General features: G+C 43.5%; 3 protein-coding genes across 12 annotated transcripts in view; 1 reads left to right on the top strand and 2 right to left on the bottom strand.

The window, feature by feature from the left end:
- Positions 1-3,345: 3,345 nt before the first annotated feature.
- spa17 (sperm autoantigenic protein 17) lies at positions 3,346-11,034 on the bottom strand. Of its 8 annotated transcripts, none has more exons than XM_029172512.3 (7): positions 10,892-11,019; positions 10,413-10,652; positions 10,247-10,326; positions 10,101-10,147; positions 8,209-9,742; positions 4,747-4,905; positions 3,346-3,454 (listed from the first exon to the last, which is right to left on the bottom strand). In XM_029172512.3, the coding sequence occupies exons 2-7, from the start codon at positions 10,564-10,566 to the stop codon at positions 3,431-3,433; spliced, it is 1,998 nt and encodes a 665-aa protein (XP_029028345.1). In that variant the 5' UTR covers positions 10,567-10,652; positions 10,892-11,019; the 3' UTR covers positions 3,346-3,430. The 8 variants fall into 8 exon arrangements, with proteins under 8 accessions (XP_029028345.1, XP_029028342.1, XP_029028341.1 ...); XM_029172509.3 differs by having other exon boundaries at positions 3,347-3,454; positions 4,701-4,905; positions 10,413-10,581; positions 10,892-11,034; XM_029172508.3 differs by having other exon boundaries at positions 3,347-3,454; positions 4,701-4,905.
- On the bottom strand, positions 11,016-15,183 carry LOC114868708 (uncharacterized). 3 transcript variants are annotated; one of them, XM_029172519.2, is made up of 11 exons: positions 15,047-15,183; positions 13,180-13,263; positions 12,807-13,100; positions 12,686-12,739; positions 12,571-12,606; positions 12,290-12,406; positions 12,164-12,188; positions 12,050-12,090; positions 11,933-11,977; positions 11,734-11,843; positions 11,016-11,325 (listed from the first exon to the last, which is right to left on the bottom strand). In XM_029172519.2, the coding sequence occupies exons 2-11, from the start codon at positions 13,223-13,225 to the stop codon at positions 11,194-11,196; spliced, it is 900 nt and encodes a 299-aa protein (XP_029028352.1). In that variant the 5' UTR covers positions 13,226-13,263; positions 15,047-15,183; the 3' UTR covers positions 11,016-11,193. The 3 variants fall into 3 exon arrangements, with proteins under 3 accessions (XP_029028352.1, XP_029028355.1, XP_055369804.1); XM_029172522.3 differs by lacking the exon at positions 15,047-15,183 and having other exon boundaries at positions 13,180-14,672; XM_055513829.1 differs by lacking the exon at positions 15,047-15,183 and having other exon boundaries at positions 12,296-12,406; positions 13,180-14,672.
- The window catches only part of si:ch211-286b4.4 (uncharacterized), a 34,900-nt gene continuing 33,034 nt past the window's right edge, over positions 13,992-15,857 (top strand). Inside the window, exons 1-8 of the mRNA XM_055513827.1 lie at positions 13,992-14,081; positions 14,174-14,288; positions 14,403-14,490; positions 14,602-14,790; positions 14,879-14,984; positions 15,070-15,285; positions 15,413-15,514; positions 15,607-15,798. Of these exons, the coding sequence (XP_055369802.1) occupies positions 13,997-14,081; positions 14,174-14,288; positions 14,403-14,490; positions 14,602-14,790; positions 14,879-14,984; positions 15,070-15,285; positions 15,413-15,514; positions 15,607-15,798 (1,093 nt within the window). The 5' untranslated portion in view covers positions 13,992-13,996. The remainder of the gene's footprint in view (positions 14,082-14,173; positions 14,289-14,402; positions 14,491-14,601; positions 14,791-14,878; positions 14,985-15,069; positions 15,286-15,412; positions 15,515-15,606; positions 15,799-15,857) is intronic.

The raw sequence follows: 15,857 nt of genomic DNA, 5'->3' as shown, positions 1-15,857 counted from the left end.
GTAAACTGTCAAATAGCTGAACTCACTACTGAGCTGAGCTGCTTTGCAGGAATTCCCACAGGGAATAACGGCCGCGCTTCAGTCAGAACAGTGGCTCTGAAGGGAGCCCACTTAAAGCTCTGAAATGTCTGGGTTTGAAAAACAACTCACTTCCCCCCTCTTTGTCCCACTTTTGTCACATTGTGCTAACTCTTCAGAGCGGAGCCGCACAATAAACTCACAATTTGTGACTTGGCAAGCGGCACTGCGGCCGGTCAACACGGCAGACACAAACACGCAGCCTCGCAGCGTTTACGCTGCCGTGTCTGTCAGGTAGACGGGCCGCAGTGCTGTACGCTGTCAGAGGGCTGCATGACAAATAAGTTAAGGAAAAACAAGAGGAAACGGGTGAGAAGAAGAGGGCAGTACCTCTTATGGCCTCTAGGTGGCAGAGGAGACACATTACGTGTAGGGCCTGGTCGACCTTGGAGAAACTATAAAAACAGAAGCTGCCTGTTTTACATTACAGTGACTGTATACATACATACATACATAGTGACTGTGCTTGGGCTCTTTTTGTTTCCTGTCTGTATAATATCCAACATACATGTGAAAAACAACAAACGAAGAAATTGAAATAAAATGAAAATAAGGGGTAAGAGGTTTAAGAAAAAACCAAAAGGACGTGTGATGTTAAGAATTTAGGTGATTTTCCCCAGCTGTCGTTCTATCATGCTGTGGTAATATCTTCCAAGCCGGAATGTCACTTTTTTTATTAAATCAGCACGATGCCCTGCATGAAAGCCACACATGGTACGTCAGCCTGCGTGCGCTGATGAGTCATCTGCTTTGTCAAATGTCTCCCATTTGTTAGGGCTTCTCGGAACGTTTAGCACATCCGAACAAAAGGAGGTTTGATGCAGAGGAGGAGACGCGGCTGATGGAAACCTCCGGGACGGAGAGAACAGCTGCTCTTCACCACCACCGCTCTGTAGTGGCCCATCAAAGCTGAACCTCTCCCCTCGACCTTTGCCCTCCCTTAAAGCAGCATCTCCCGCTTCCTCACATCTTCTAACGCGCGTCCCAATCAAGGGGGACGGCTTTCAGACAGGACCTGTGTGTCTCAGTCCTTTTGGGCGCTGTGAGAGAAACCATTGTCACATCTGGATCGCAACACTGATCGAGCACATGTCGCTAATGCTGAGCTCATGTCTTTAATCTTTAATATTGTCTTTAATGGACACTTCATATTTGATCCAGGAGTTTAGGTCTGCTAAGTTATATCCTCTCGTTTCTGTTAAGTTGTGTAACCTACTTAAAAAATACTGCATTTCATAAGACGGCAAGGCTGAACAACTGGAAAGCAATAATTGCGCCCCCTGCTGTGTGTCCTGGCTTATTCATCACTAATTATCTCCCAGTAGAGCACAGAGATCTGTCTCCACTGATGGGCTGTCTGAGACAGGCAACAAAGCAACCAAGCAGATCTTTCACATGATCTCCTCCTAAAATAGTCCACATCCATCTTTCCGCATGACGGTGAACTAGTATTTTCTGCTACCTTGTGCTTTACAGACTTGCTCACATGACTCACACGAGCCATTCAGGACCCTCGCTAGCATCGCTCTCGCTCGCTCCCTTTTTTGAAAGCTGTCTTTTCCCTCGCACGGAACTCAGTCTCCAGCACCAAGTGGGTGCTGTGCTATGTTTGGAGGTGTTGCAGGATATTGATTGTTCACCCACAGTCATTAAAGAGACAGGGGAACGTAGCCACAGCTCCTTTGGGACTGAGTAGGAGAAGAGAGAGAATAGGTCCATGTAAAACCCTTAGAGGATGTGTGCGAGAGCGCGGCGGAGGAGGAACGTTAGCCTGGGAAGGAAGTGCTCTGCACTATGGCTCCAACACCATGGAGATCAAGGCGCACGCTGGCTGTCCTGCCTCCACAGCTGGTGACACAACAAAGAGCGTGCGTGTGCCTGTGAGGACGGCTGCTCTAAGTACAGACTATCTGCATGCTAAAGTATGGGTTGTTTTTGTTCATCTGTGCCAGTGCATGTGCAGTTTGACTCCGTGCAGCGTGCTGTATGGCTCAGATGTGTGTGGGTGGGCTGAGTGGGAGCGCTGGGAGGCTGAAGATGCTCGAGCCTGTTTCTCATAAAGCGAGCAAGACTGCCTGGGCGAATGAGGCAAAGATTGCAATATCCCTTCTGTTTCTTAAACTGACTTATTGGAAGAAAGGTGGAGACAGATCTGACACACACCTCACAATGTGGTGGGTGTTCACAATAAAGCTAAAGCTAAACGAAAACACGAAGCACTTTAATGCAGCTGTAACTGAATTATTAATATTTCCTATTTACCAGTTGTTATTGTTTGTATGAACAGTTGCGCAATACATTGGTGTGGTGTAAATGTGAGGAATGCACCGTTTTATATTTTTAAATTATTAATGAGATTCTTGCAACAGAGCCAGAGTGCTAACTTTGTGTCACCTTCATGGAAACGCGTTCTTCAATTAATTTCTGAGACAAATTAATAGTACTTGTATGAATGAATAAAGTCTGGAACAGACATTTCGCCAAATATTTAAGGTGGATTTATTAGTGTAATGCAGTGACTCTACAGCAAAGTACAGCAATGTACTATTCAGTTAGTCTTAAAGCATGAAGGCTCCGCAAACTCTGACAATAAAACATTAGTCAAACAAGTCAAACCCACCAACACAACAACAGAGCTTCATAAGGCAAGCTGGAGCAAATGCATCTGGGTGAAAGGTGTCATTACTGCATGCTTACTGTTCTGGAAGATCAGATTTATAGAAAATGCTTGAAAAGAGACTTACGTACTTATCACGTGATCAAAAAGCGATCGCAATCCCACTTGAGTAGAATAAATAGAACATACATAGCTACTTCTCTTATGATGTTTTAATCACTTTTTTGTAAGCAAGTCAAACTGTTAAATAATAGTCAAGGTACAAGCACATTGGGAAACAATGCAAAACAACAAATAATTATTAAAGCCACTAATTACACAAAGTTTAATGCTGATGCATACAGAGTTTATGCACAGATGGTACCGATGGGGTCCATCCAAAATAAGCCCTGTTTAGCATTTAGAGGACATTCATTTTCACATTCACAGATCATCATCTAAAAACTAGCACACTACCAGAAGTTTCACAAGTACATGCAGTGAGTTGCACATTCTGGGTCAAAGACATCCGTACTGATGAGACTGCTGGAGAAGCAGAGAAGGAGTGTTAAAGTTCACAAAAAATTCACATAACACGCCCTCGAAAACTGTTCGTTTTCTACTGCTAATTTGTACTGAAAAGGAAAATGACTCCTGGGGTAAAAAGGTGTGCCCCCCCCCCCCCCCCCCCCCCGTTCTCTTCATCCAGGTCAGGACAGGGGTGTCACTGCTCTGGCACAGATGTGTCGTCTCTCTCTACTGCCCCCGATCCTCCTGTCTCTATAAACAGAAGCAGGCAAGGCGTAGTTAAGCACCGCAGAGACTGGAAAAAAGAAACAGCCGTTTCTATGACACGCTCTATGCTGTTGGAAGTTTTTGATGCACACTTGCGAGCTGAAAGGTCACTTGTGGGTGGATCTATTTAAAAAAAACTAAACACTTGAAGACAACTTTATGTTGGATTGCTAAGTAAGGAGAAAGGCAGGAGACATAATTTTCAAGGAAGATGGATACTTCTAACATGCAGGTAGACGATCCAAAGTACTGTCTAATACTGAGAAGTCAGTCATGGCTGACATAATCGGTGACCCCAAAAACCCACTTGTGTTCTGAAAGGGGGTCTCCTCCAGTGGGGGCTTGGGATGCTCGGTTCCAGCCCGACAGGCTCATTAATTCTGCTCAGCATAAAGCGTATACTGGCTCTAAAGCACCTGGAACTATAAATACATCTCCTACATAGAAACCCGAGGCAGCCAGCAACTGGGTTAGGCTGAAACACTGCGTAGAAGCCTCGGGCCAGCCGACCCCTCCCAAACTCCTCGCCTCAGGAAGAGGTGACACTGAAGCACGTCGGGTCATTTCTGGTGATTTGGGTTACGACAACTGATGTAAATGCGTGGTTCCAGGTTTTATTTTGTATTTTTATTCGCATGAAGGTTTGATATAAGTTTGTAAGAGTGAGACCGTATCTGACAGCTGCGTTTGCTCGTGCCGAAATTGCAGATGTCAGCTCGGTCAACCCCCCTTTGGACTGACAGCAGAACATTTGCTCCCTCAGCACATCTTGAAGCAGATTCATTACAAGCCCTTTAACAAAATGAATGAACTGATTCATTGAGGACATAGAGGATTAATTACATTACATCAACTAATTACATGTATTTTATTACTCCCACATGATATAAGTCATAAGGGAGTAATAGGTGAATTTATTAGATGCATTTTAAACAGATTATTTTATTCCCAATTCCATCTAGAATGACTCACCCATTAAATTACAAACAACATGCACAACTTATAACATCAAACTAACATATTTTCTGCCTTATTCCTGGTATTTCCTTGCTTTCTTTTACTTTCCTTCTCTAGACTTAAGTTTCTGGCCAGAGAAGCCGCTCATGCTCGCCATCACTTACCTTTCATCACCTACAGTGATTGGAGCCTGGTGGGTCCTTATAGCCACTAGCCATAATGCTCTATGCGTCCTATGTGACCTAGTCTTATCCCTTGGCTCTACACCACTGACCTGGGTCCCCATGGCTGCCGTTGAGCACATCCCCAGTGCTGCTCACCTCCTCCCCCTCTGCTTTGTCCTCCGGCTTCATCTTCTTACGGGTCATGTGGCCACGGAAGCCAGCCTGGATCTTGGCAGCAGCCCTGTTGGCCTCCGGGTCATCCAGGGGGATATCCATGATGTCTTCCTCCTCTTGGGGTCGGCTGCACTCCTCCTGCTGGGGGGGGGATCACAAAGCAGTCGATCACCACAACAGAGGACCACATCATATTCTGTGATCATATTTCCTCCATGAACAGAAGATCACACTTGACTGGCTGTGCCGCCATATTTTGCATCCTGCATCCGTCACATCTGTTGCTCTCTGCATGCTTGTTGCTGAGTCACACACCCTTATTCCTTGATATCGATGGGATGCAGGAGGTCAATAACCCATGTTTGCTTTCCTGCTAGTCATATAATGTATCACACAATGTTGTCAAAGTCTGACTCAGCCTATTTCATAACGAAACACCATGATGTGCTTTGAACCTGAGAGAAGAAATTAAGAGATTCAACAGATTTACCAGTTCTATAAATTCCCAAACCGTCCAATCGCTGATTTTGAAATCAACCATTCGATGCAACACAGAAACCTGCTTTTTCTGGTGTGCAACTAAATTATGTAAAAGGCTACTGTTTGTAGCCCAAAAGGATGACCCAGCAAAAAAAAAACAAAAAAAAAACCCTGCTGCAGCTCATGACAGAAAGTACAGCATCCGCTGTCCCAAAGGAAACGTGGGGTGGGCAGAGGAGAAATTCTCGCTTGTCATAAAGTGTCAGTGAAGTAGCGCCAAGGCTGCTGATGAGTTACATAAACACAGATTCAGATCCTGTGGCAACACATATCAGCTTCACCCCATTCTTGATTATGGAAACAGATTGACATTTTGCACAAAGACAGCCCACAGATCAAGCCCACTGTCATCCCACTGCCTCGGTGAAGCAGTGCATCATGTCTCCAGTGAAACCCCTTCAGTGTAGGAGTGTGACCACCCACCTGTTCAGCCAGCATTGATTAGCCTCTCTGTCTGACTGCTCACCAACAGGCAGAGATGCAGAGCTGCTGCACTGGCTTGTGCTGGCTACACCTTCTCAGGGGTCTGCTGACTGTTTTCATTGCCCCAGGGCCCTTTGTCAGACTTAATCTGACACTGGTTGTATTGAGACACTCAAATTTTACGTAAAATTAATATCAATAAAGCTATTTTTTAATAATAGTGTTTTATGTTGTCACCACTTTTCTGTGAAAGATTTGATCAACAGACAGAGCTACATCTAGTAAAAGACAACGAGACAAGACAATGACCATAAGCAGAGTGAAAACAACCAGTTACCATTAAGTACCATTCACTAACTCATTACATGTATGTGCATCTATCTACCACGTTGAGAAAATGCTAACAGTAAAGATAAATCTAACAAAAAAGTTAATCTGTATCACCTACTTACATTGTGACAGTCCATGTCTTACTCTCAGATGACTTCAGTCTTCAGGTGAGCTGGCCTAGTGTGACTTTCACGCCTCAGTTTGTATATGGACCAAGCAAAGCTCCCTGTAAACGGGTCTCCGGTATAATACAGATGCCTCACTGGCTCTTACTAACAGGCACTGTATATTCAGTAACACCCGCTCACGCACAGAGTTAGAGAGAGAGAGGGAGAGAGAGAGATCATCAGAGAGCAAGAGAGAGAGAGGGAGGGAGAAAGAGGGAGGGTGGGAAAGAAAGACCTCCTATAAACATGGCAGCATGTGTTCCATCTTTTCAGTCTCATTAAGGTTGCTGACCCACTGTGTTACAGATCATTAGCAGAGTTCAGTACTCACCAAGCAAAGCCTAAAGATATTTTCAGCAATTTGCGTGATGAGTTTGACACAAGTGAAAAATCATCAACCAGATGTACTGCATTTCATCTGGATCAGACGATAAGATCACCACAAGCACAAGATTCATATGAATTCACAAGTTGAAGTGCTACAATGTCCACAAATAAAAACAGATGACCAACATAGAAATACTATGGAAAAGCCAGATGGTCATAAAATAATAATTGCTGACTTTCAAGTTCTACTAATAGCGTGAAAATTAAACAGTGTAAGCATCTTGGACTGTTTTACACTAGGAGGTGTTATAAATTTATTAGAGGCAGAGTGAGCTAACAGCCCTCTCCATCCCTCTGATCCCAGCTGGTATGGCCGCCCACACTCTACTGCCAGCCTCAGAGACAAGACGGAGAGGGAGAGAAACAGAAAACATCCATTTATCTGAGTTTTTCTGACATTAATGATGTGCTGCTTTGGAAAAACATTTAAAAATATGTTACGTTATCGTCGAGCCTAATCTCACTAAGCTGACTCACTTTATTAATTAATTCACATTACCAACATGCAGGAATGATAATCACTGTGTAATTAAATTTACTGCGATCAGTGATAGTGTAGTTCAGTCTGCACGTAGCCTTAGCGTTAGTGTGCCCCGCAGTATTTATCCATCTAAGACCATAAGCACACAGTACCATCACTGGTATGTACACAATGAACAAGTGGCATAAAGTTAAAATACAGGTTATATTACATACCACATGTGAGATACTGCAGTGTGGTGTTTGCTAGAATAGACGGCCGTTCGACTGTACAGTTTTGTGGTAGAGTTTCTTTAGCTGATAACGACAAGAAAGCTTTGGATGTGGAAACACAAAAAGCACTGTTTCGCTGTTTAATCAGCCAGTTGTAAAGTGCTATTAAAGGTAGATCACTGATACAGATGGTGCCTAGCAACTATCAGCATCACCATCTCCTATTAATTCCATGACGACACTAAGAGAGAGAAGTATGGTGAGGAGGTTACCATGGTAACGCTCTTAGTACTCCTTCCTACACACCCTCCCTTCATGTTTGAAGCTCTGTTGGTCCAGACAAATCAGACTGGGATAACTGTGACAGGCAGCAGTAAGAATGTAACAGGCCTAATTCACAAGACATATTGTTCAGCTGCAGTTTTAGGATGATGGATTACTGAATCGGGTTTCATTCTGTGGAGGTGGTGGAGGGCTAACAGTTTCATGAGCCTGCAGCAGAGCATCCTGCCCTAGATGAACAGCTGTTTGTTGTGTTATAAACATTTTGACTGACCCTCTCCTTAGAAAGAAACTACTAAAGGTCACTGAGAAAATGAACTAAGCCGAAACAATGTGAGGGTCAGCGTTGTCCTTGACGCGTGGTATATTTATGTAGGCCACATGAGTTTGGAATGGGAACAGAGCAGACTGAAGTCCAGCTAAAGACACCACCTCTGTCTGAAAGTGTGAGAAAACTTACTCACAGTCTACTTATAACAATGAGAAGAGGTGCTGAGCTGTGGCAGCCTCCATACATGCAGTTAAAAATGGTTACTTAAACTAACGGAACACAGTCAGGTCTAATGTTCATGTTAAGTATGAAGTTGTATGTGCTATATTAGGAGGAAGTATGCAACGTTACCGTGTCACTGTCCTTGCCGTCAGGCTCTGTGGTGGCCTCTTTAGGTGACAGTGGTCTTTCCTCAGATGTCCCATCTGCTCTGTGAGTGAGGCTGATGACCTCCTCTGTACTCCCTACATCACTTTTCTCCAGTATTTCAGGATCAACCGTCTCTTTCTCTTCCTCTGTAGGTTCTTCTTCCTCTTCTGGTGTGACATCTTCTTCCGCTCCTTGCTCTGGCTGTGACTCGGTACTCTGGTCTCCGGTCTCCAGTGGAGCGACTGATACGTTCGACTGGGTTGCGAGATTTTCTTCATCACCATCATTCATTTCTTCATCCTCCATCCCTTTATAACCCTCTGTATGTAGGTCCTCGTTTTCTGTGGTCTCATCTTCAGAGTCATTGAAGTTAGGCTCTTTTTCAGAATCCTGATTCTGGTGTAACTCATCCTCACTCATCCTCTCTTCTTCATTTTTATGACCAGTTTCATTCTCTGGCTTTTCTTCGTCCTCCTCGGTGGTGGGTTGATGTGATGAGCTGATGTTTCTAACGCCTTCTCTCTTCTCACCATCATCACTGTAATTTAAATTAGAGCCATTTGTGTCCATTTCTCCCTTTATTATTTCAGCTGCATCTTGGCGACTTTCCATTTCCTCCTCTTCAGAGATAGCTTCCTCTTCAGCCTCCTCCATTTCAAGTTCATCATCTTGTAGGCCAGACATTATTTGCCCTGTTGCCACTGCAGTGACCTCATCTTCATAGCTCATCTCAACCAAAGAATCACCCTCTGTTATATCAGGAATACCTAAGCTCCTACCAGTATGAGCTAACTCTTCATATGATTCCTTATTGGGAACTTCATTTTCTATTTCTTCCTCTGGTTTTGTTATTTCAGACGGATCGTCTGTTTCAAATTGAGACAGTGATGATTGCTCCTGAATTACTTCAAGCTGGAGATTTTGGCTTTTCTCTTCAACAGCATGTGCATCGCTTTCAACTATGGCTTTGTCCACATTTATTTCTGTTTCTCTAAGCTCTGTAGCAGACAAATCCACACTAGCCAGTCCAGAATATGGAAAGACCTCTACTGGCTCTTCTACTTCAGAGTTTTCCTCTTCTTCTGAGTTGAAAATCTCTTCATTTACAACAGCTGTCTCTTCTTTATCACCCTCTTCATCTTCTCCTTCTCCTAACTCCTGAGCACACACATCAACATTCGCAGCCTCATTGATTGATAAGAAGTCTATGGACTCTAACTCAGACTGAGGTATGTCTTGGTCTGCAAGTGAGTTATTCTCATTTACATCAGATTCCCTGTCCACTTCATCAGGTTTATTAATGGTTGGGTAGCTCTCTTCTTCTGACTCTACATCTGCAATTTGGGGCTTGGTGTCTGATTCTTCCTCTGAAGGTCTTCTTTCTAATGACATCATATGTGTTTCTTCTTCTTCCATGCTCTCAGTTAAGTCGACGTCATCAGTGATATTAAGGTGTGTCGTGGCTTCTGCTGCATCACTTGATTCATCATCAGTTTGGGATCCATGTGATTTTTCTCTAAAAAAGCACAAAATAAAATATGTTTAATAAATAAGAATACAATGAAATAAAGTCAAGCGATATTTCTTAAGTACAATACACATCTGAGACCTGTGACTGTCTAGCAGTCTCTTGTCATTCTGTCCTACCAGTTCTTCTCATTCGTGACACTGTCACCATAATAATGCTTTTTAAAGAATTGCCATTTTCAAAACTCTAACTCATACATATACAATGACAGATACTTCTCAAAGTGACAAATAAATTGTTTTATAATAGAAACTAAAACTATTTCCACCTATTCTTTATTCATCACTAGCTTATCCTGTCCTGTTGACGCTCCTGGCTGTTGCTCAGCACATAACACGAGACTCACATGAAACCGGTCACATCTGCTGTGGTATCATCTTCAGGAGGAGGCTGCTGAAAGAGGACAACAAGAACAATACTGTTGTTTACCAGTAAACTCTTGGGAGATTCACACATGTAATGACAATGTGAGCTGTATCCTGTATCTAGTACCTTGGGAGTCTTGAAAGCATGATTGTTGTAGAATCTATCTTCCAGTTTAGCAGCCCACTCGGCAGGGTCCATGCCGCTCTCTACAAGCAAACAGACAAAGACAGACAAAGTGAGGGGACCAATTATTAATACTTGGCTATTTAGGCCCGTTGAAACTTGTAGTCACCTTCTCTCTGTTTGAGGAGAGCTTCGAAGTACTGTTCCGCATATTTAGGAATGTCTTCAGGCTGGTCCCGTAGTATTTCTCTGGTCAGTCCCTCCAGGAGGGCACCGAACCCTTGCGGCACCCGCAGGTGAGTGTTGGAGAAAGGCACTGACATTTCCTTCAGGATGGACTAATAATGACAGAGGATGTGTGTCCAGGAGGAGCCACAGCTGTTGGGTGTATCGAGTCCACTTTTTATCCCTAATATGTAGCCAATAATATGGAACGGGTTTAACTTACTTCACAATCTGACTTACTACAGTCAGTCAGTGTTATTGTTTGTAGCTAGTTAGCTAGGTATTAACCAGAATCTAACTTCACCCGCTAAAATAAAAATAATAAATAAATGCTATATTCAGCAAGAATAAAAAGTAATTAAAAAAACGAAACAACGTGACGTTTAAATTTACATCAGCATTTTCATTCAAATTTTGACCTACCTTTCGTTTTGAGAGCTGTAGCTAGCGTTTAAAAAAAACGTTGTGTTTTGTGGACGAGTGTTCCTAAGCAACCGTTCTAACTACGGGTACTAACGAGGCTCAAACGCCATAAAAACATAAAACGTCAGAAGGAAGCTTTATTATATTAACAATGTCAACATAGCACACAAAGACAAAACAATAATGTGTATACAAAAAATAGAATACATAAAAAAGACAAAAACAGTGAACATGTATTAGCACGTATAACTAAATCCGGGTATTTCTCTCCTCGCGCTGTCCTTCGCGTAGCAGGGCCTCAGTCAGGCGTACGTGATGACCGCGTACTCGGAGTTGGTGCTCATCTTCCGGCTCACCTCTCTGGCCATGGGCACGTGCAGTCTGTCAGCTGAGCGCGAGGCCAGCAGGTGACACCGTGGCTCATCTCCCCACCGCTGCACGGCAAGCAGAAAGGGCACGAGAGTGACTCAATACAAGAAGTATTTAGTGGATTCTGTTATTGAACAATGAACAAACTAGTAGCTAAAGCAAACGTAATCCGTCCGTTTAATGTGGTTAATTGGTTCCTTCTTTCCAAGACGTTTGCATGCTGTGTAAAATGTAAATATATGCAGGGCAATGATTTGCAATTTTTTTTTTAAACTCAGGCAACAGTGAACCGGGGTATAATACTGTACTAGCATCAGATTCTTGTGTAGAATTTGTGGTTGCAAAGAGTTTTCTACAGAGCAGAGAAGAATATGTTGTTTAATTAACTCTGTGTTCAATAATCATCAATCAATCATCAATCATTAATCATAATCTAAAAGTGAAAAAGGACTGCATAGGACTGGAATCCTCACCTCTTTATTATCAGCAGCAGAGTAGCCGACCTGCGTGAGCTCTGGTGTGCTGACGCCGCGGACGGTGATCATTATATCAGCATAGGGAACTTCAGTGTCACTCTCGTTGTCTGTGTCGGAGAAACAATTCACTTGCATGTAGGTGAACTGTGGAGTCAGTGAATCAGTTATTATCAAATATCAGCGGAGGATTTTGTACCTGGCGAGGGAATCCTCAGTGTCACCTTCTCATTTTGCATTGATCCTGCACAATGAGAATGGACTGTGTGAGTGTCAGGCGTGCTTTTCAAGGTCTTTTGATGTGTTAAATTTTTACCTTTCCCTGGCGAGAGGACAATGTGAGATGGTGGCGATGAGCTGAAATTGGTAAACAATGAAATTACAAAATTGTAACAAAAATATGAAAAAAAATCTGTTTAGTTGTACTCACCCAAACCTGGTCTCAGCAGGTTCGCCTGGAACGTATGAAATCATAATGCATTTATTTATTTTGTCATTCAGAAATTTCAAATGTTTGTTGCGAGTGTATGTTGGTAGTGTGATATTTCGTAATCACCTTTACCATTGCAGCTCTGCCTGTTTCGGTTCAGACACAGATAAAGAGCCAGTGCTGCAAGCACTGTGGCCACAGCTAGGGTCACTGTTGCTAAAACCTTCAGCCCAGTGAATTCCCCTGTTAACATGGAAACGGCAGCATTGAGTTGAAGTGCAGGCTGATTGGTCAAAAGTGACTTTTACTTTCCAGTCGCCCATAGGTGAGTGTACAGTAGAAAAGACAGACATGCATCCTGTCCATTCATGCACTTTATAGCTTGTGCTGCTTGAAAGTCCTCTCACCTTCACTTGAATCATTTGGTTTTGCAGGATGGGATTCTGCAAAATTTAAAACGTATAAATAAACACAACTAATACACAAAAGAGTTAAATGTCTTCAAAATACTTGGATTCTCACCATTTGTAGTTTTAGTCTTTGGAGTTAATGTCCTGTTTGGATCACGTTTTAAATCTGAAAACAAACATATGTTTAAATTTTAATTCTCAAAGCAGCTTCATGTACAAACAGCGATTTCTACCTTTAGGCTGCAGAAAGACAACGCTCTCTGTCTTCTGTGGAAGTCGGGGGTCATCCTTATCTTCTGTGTAGCACGTGTAGTTCGTATTCACATCTGCCATGGTCACATTTGACAGATGAAGCGACGCTGTGCAGAAGCTGCTTCCGGTGTACGATCCGAGACACGCCGATTTCTCGGACGCCTTGTGCCAGCAGCCGCGGATGAATCCAGTGGAGCAGTTGTAGGTGCAGTTTAAGGTCAGCGAGTCTCCCAACGCTACAGTCAGCGTCGTCATATTAAGACAGCTCACAAAATCTGCAAAAAAAACAGATCCTCGTCATGATTATGGAATAAATTCAAGTTTAGTAACAAAGCGTAAACTTTTATAATTTACCTTGCACCATCCAAAAACATAGCAATGCAAACTGGACTGTGCTCATAGTTGTTGCCCTTGTGTTGATGATCCCCGACTAAGAACCTGCAGTAAAGACAGATTGCTCTCTGTTAATCTGGTGGTGCTTGCACCTGCAGGCAAACACTGAAGCACCCACATGCATGCTCCCACCCTTGGTTAAGTCACAGGAAGTGGTGTACGACAGGATTCAGAGCTGTGTAAAAATAATTCATAACTTTTCCATTTATTGCTTGTGAGTCCTTGCAACGTAGCTTGTGGTTAAAAATGTAAAGGATAAAATCATATTCTGTAGTGGAATGATGACACGATGCAACAGCATGTCTTGCGTGCATTAATGCTATAAAGCTGACGTTGTGCACCTGGCATGGAAAAAGGAACGTACGCTACACATCAATGTGGTTTGCACGTATCTCCAGATGCACGGGTGCAGCTCGCTCGCTCTCTGCTCAAACAGATATTGTCGCACCTTCATTTTCCACCTTGACGTTGGCATTCAACGTTAGCCTTATCGATTTGAGCAAACGTAGTAGTTGTTGTTTTATTCTGGGGTTTCGTAAATAATTCACCTCGGCAGAGAAAATGAGCTTGCTCGCTTTAGCACATTCTCATGCATTATGAAGGTGGAAGGTAGTGTTACAGTACATCACTGCACAACATTAATAGCTAGAGCACCTAGGAATCACATTTCAGCCTCCTGTTTCACTTTCAGTGACTAAGGGCTTCTGACTTTCATGCCTTCAAACAATCAGTCCTCGCTGTTGAGACACAAATAAATGACCGTGTGGACTTAGTGATAATGTGTTCGTTGAAAGTAATGGATCTGTTCTGCTTTTCAGCTTCATGGCTCTTTCTCCTGCTGATACAACCTGCAGCTTTCTTAGGTAAGAGAAACCCATTTGTACATGTATTTTTACCCAATTAAAGAAAAAAAACACTACAAACGTCCAACCTGACATCAATTTGTTTGTGTAAGAATCCTCTGAAGGGAGCGGAGACCTTCCCATCAGCGAAAACGCCGACTCGTATCACTGTGAAGAAGGAAAATACTTCTCCCACCAGCTTTGTTTAGAGTGTCCTGCTGGTCACTAGTAAATCACCAACTGTTTTTGAAATTGCCGACCAGACTTTAAGAACACACAGTGTTGTTGCTTTTGGTAATTAAAAAAGGAATTTGTGCCTAATAAATCATTTCCATGTTGTAGTTGTCCTGGCAATGTGTCAGCACCTCGTAGGTGTCCAGCAGGAACGTTCAACCTGTACACGGAAAAAAGTCACATAAGTGACTGCAAGGTAATGGAGCAACACACCTCTGCACACACAGCTTGTGCTTGTTGCTGGATCATACTGTATGTACTGTAGTGCTATCGTCACTGTACCACCTTCATCTGTTTTATGCTGCAGCCATGTTTACCCGGTCTGATCAGCACAGAGGACAGAGTGGACTGTCGGCTGTGTCCTGCAGGTTTCTCCTGTGATGCAGCCAATGGAACCTTGTCTTTATGCCCCCCGGGGGAGCATTCACCTGAAGGACTCCTGCAGTGTCTCACCTGCCCCATAGACTCTATCTGCACTTCAGGATTCCCTCATAAGGTGCGTTTAAAAGCATCCTGCTCATGTGTGCTGGTTAATGTAATATCTGATCATTAATCTTTGTTTATTTCTCACATGTGCCTTTCAGTGTGGGCCTGGCAATGAGCCCAGTGCAAATCACACTGTATGTAATGCCTGTCCCCCGGGCTTCTATTCCACCATGTGTACGATCCAGTGTCTGCAGTGTCCTGCAGGTATTGCAGTAATAAAAATAAAAAGACATCAAATACTAAATAATGAAATACAAGAACTTTACTTTTATTCGTCTGCCCGGCACAGGGTCTTACTGTCCAGAAACTGCGATGTCACATCCTCTCCCCTGCCCCACTGGCTGGTCATCCACTGCCGGGCAGACCCACTGCCAGCGCTGTGACGCTCCAGCGTGCGGAGCAGTGGGCCCCCGTCAGCCAGTCCACAGATCCGGTCAGCACATCACCTGCCGACCAGGAACCTACAAAGACAAGAGTGAAGAGACATGTATTGTCTGCCCAGTAGGTTGGTATTACTTCATATACTATGAACAGTAACATCTTTATTCCCTCCTAATATATATATATATATATATATATATATATATATATATATATATATATATATATATATATGCACATACTTTCCCCAGGTTATTACTGTGTAGGTGGGGAAGTGACTCCCTGCCCTGAAGGGACGTACGGCCCTAAAGAAGGTCTGCAGAGACTCAGAGATTGCACAGTGTGTCCTGCAGGTAGAGAATCAGGAAATTTGTGTACTCACATTTACTAGCAAATATCCTGAAAGAATCCCTTCGTGACTTTGTCTATAAATATTTTTCTCTAGGGTTTTACTGTCTGGAAGGCAGTTCACGGAGACCCACCTCCCAGTTTCTGTGTCCACAGGGCTATTACTGTGAAGCGGGCACCGCCACCCCTCACGGGTCACCTTGCCCCGCTGGTACAGCAGGAGAACAACTGGGTCAGACAAGTAGGGCGGCCTGTAAGAGATGCAGGGAAGGCCGCTTCTGTCCTGCAGGTAAGTCTTAGCACTGAAGCGCCAACACCAGTAGAGCAGCGACGCTACAATTCCAAGAA

This window comes from Betta splendens, chromosome 13 (assembly GCF_900634795.4).
Source record: "Betta splendens chromosome 13, fBetSpl5.4, whole genome shotgun sequence".
In the NCBI taxonomy this organism is placed as follows: domain Eukaryota; kingdom Metazoa; phylum Chordata; class Actinopteri; order Anabantiformes; family Osphronemidae; genus Betta; species Betta splendens.
Note: the sequence above shows the minus strand (reverse complement) of the source record. Positions and strands in the feature narration are given on the sequence as shown.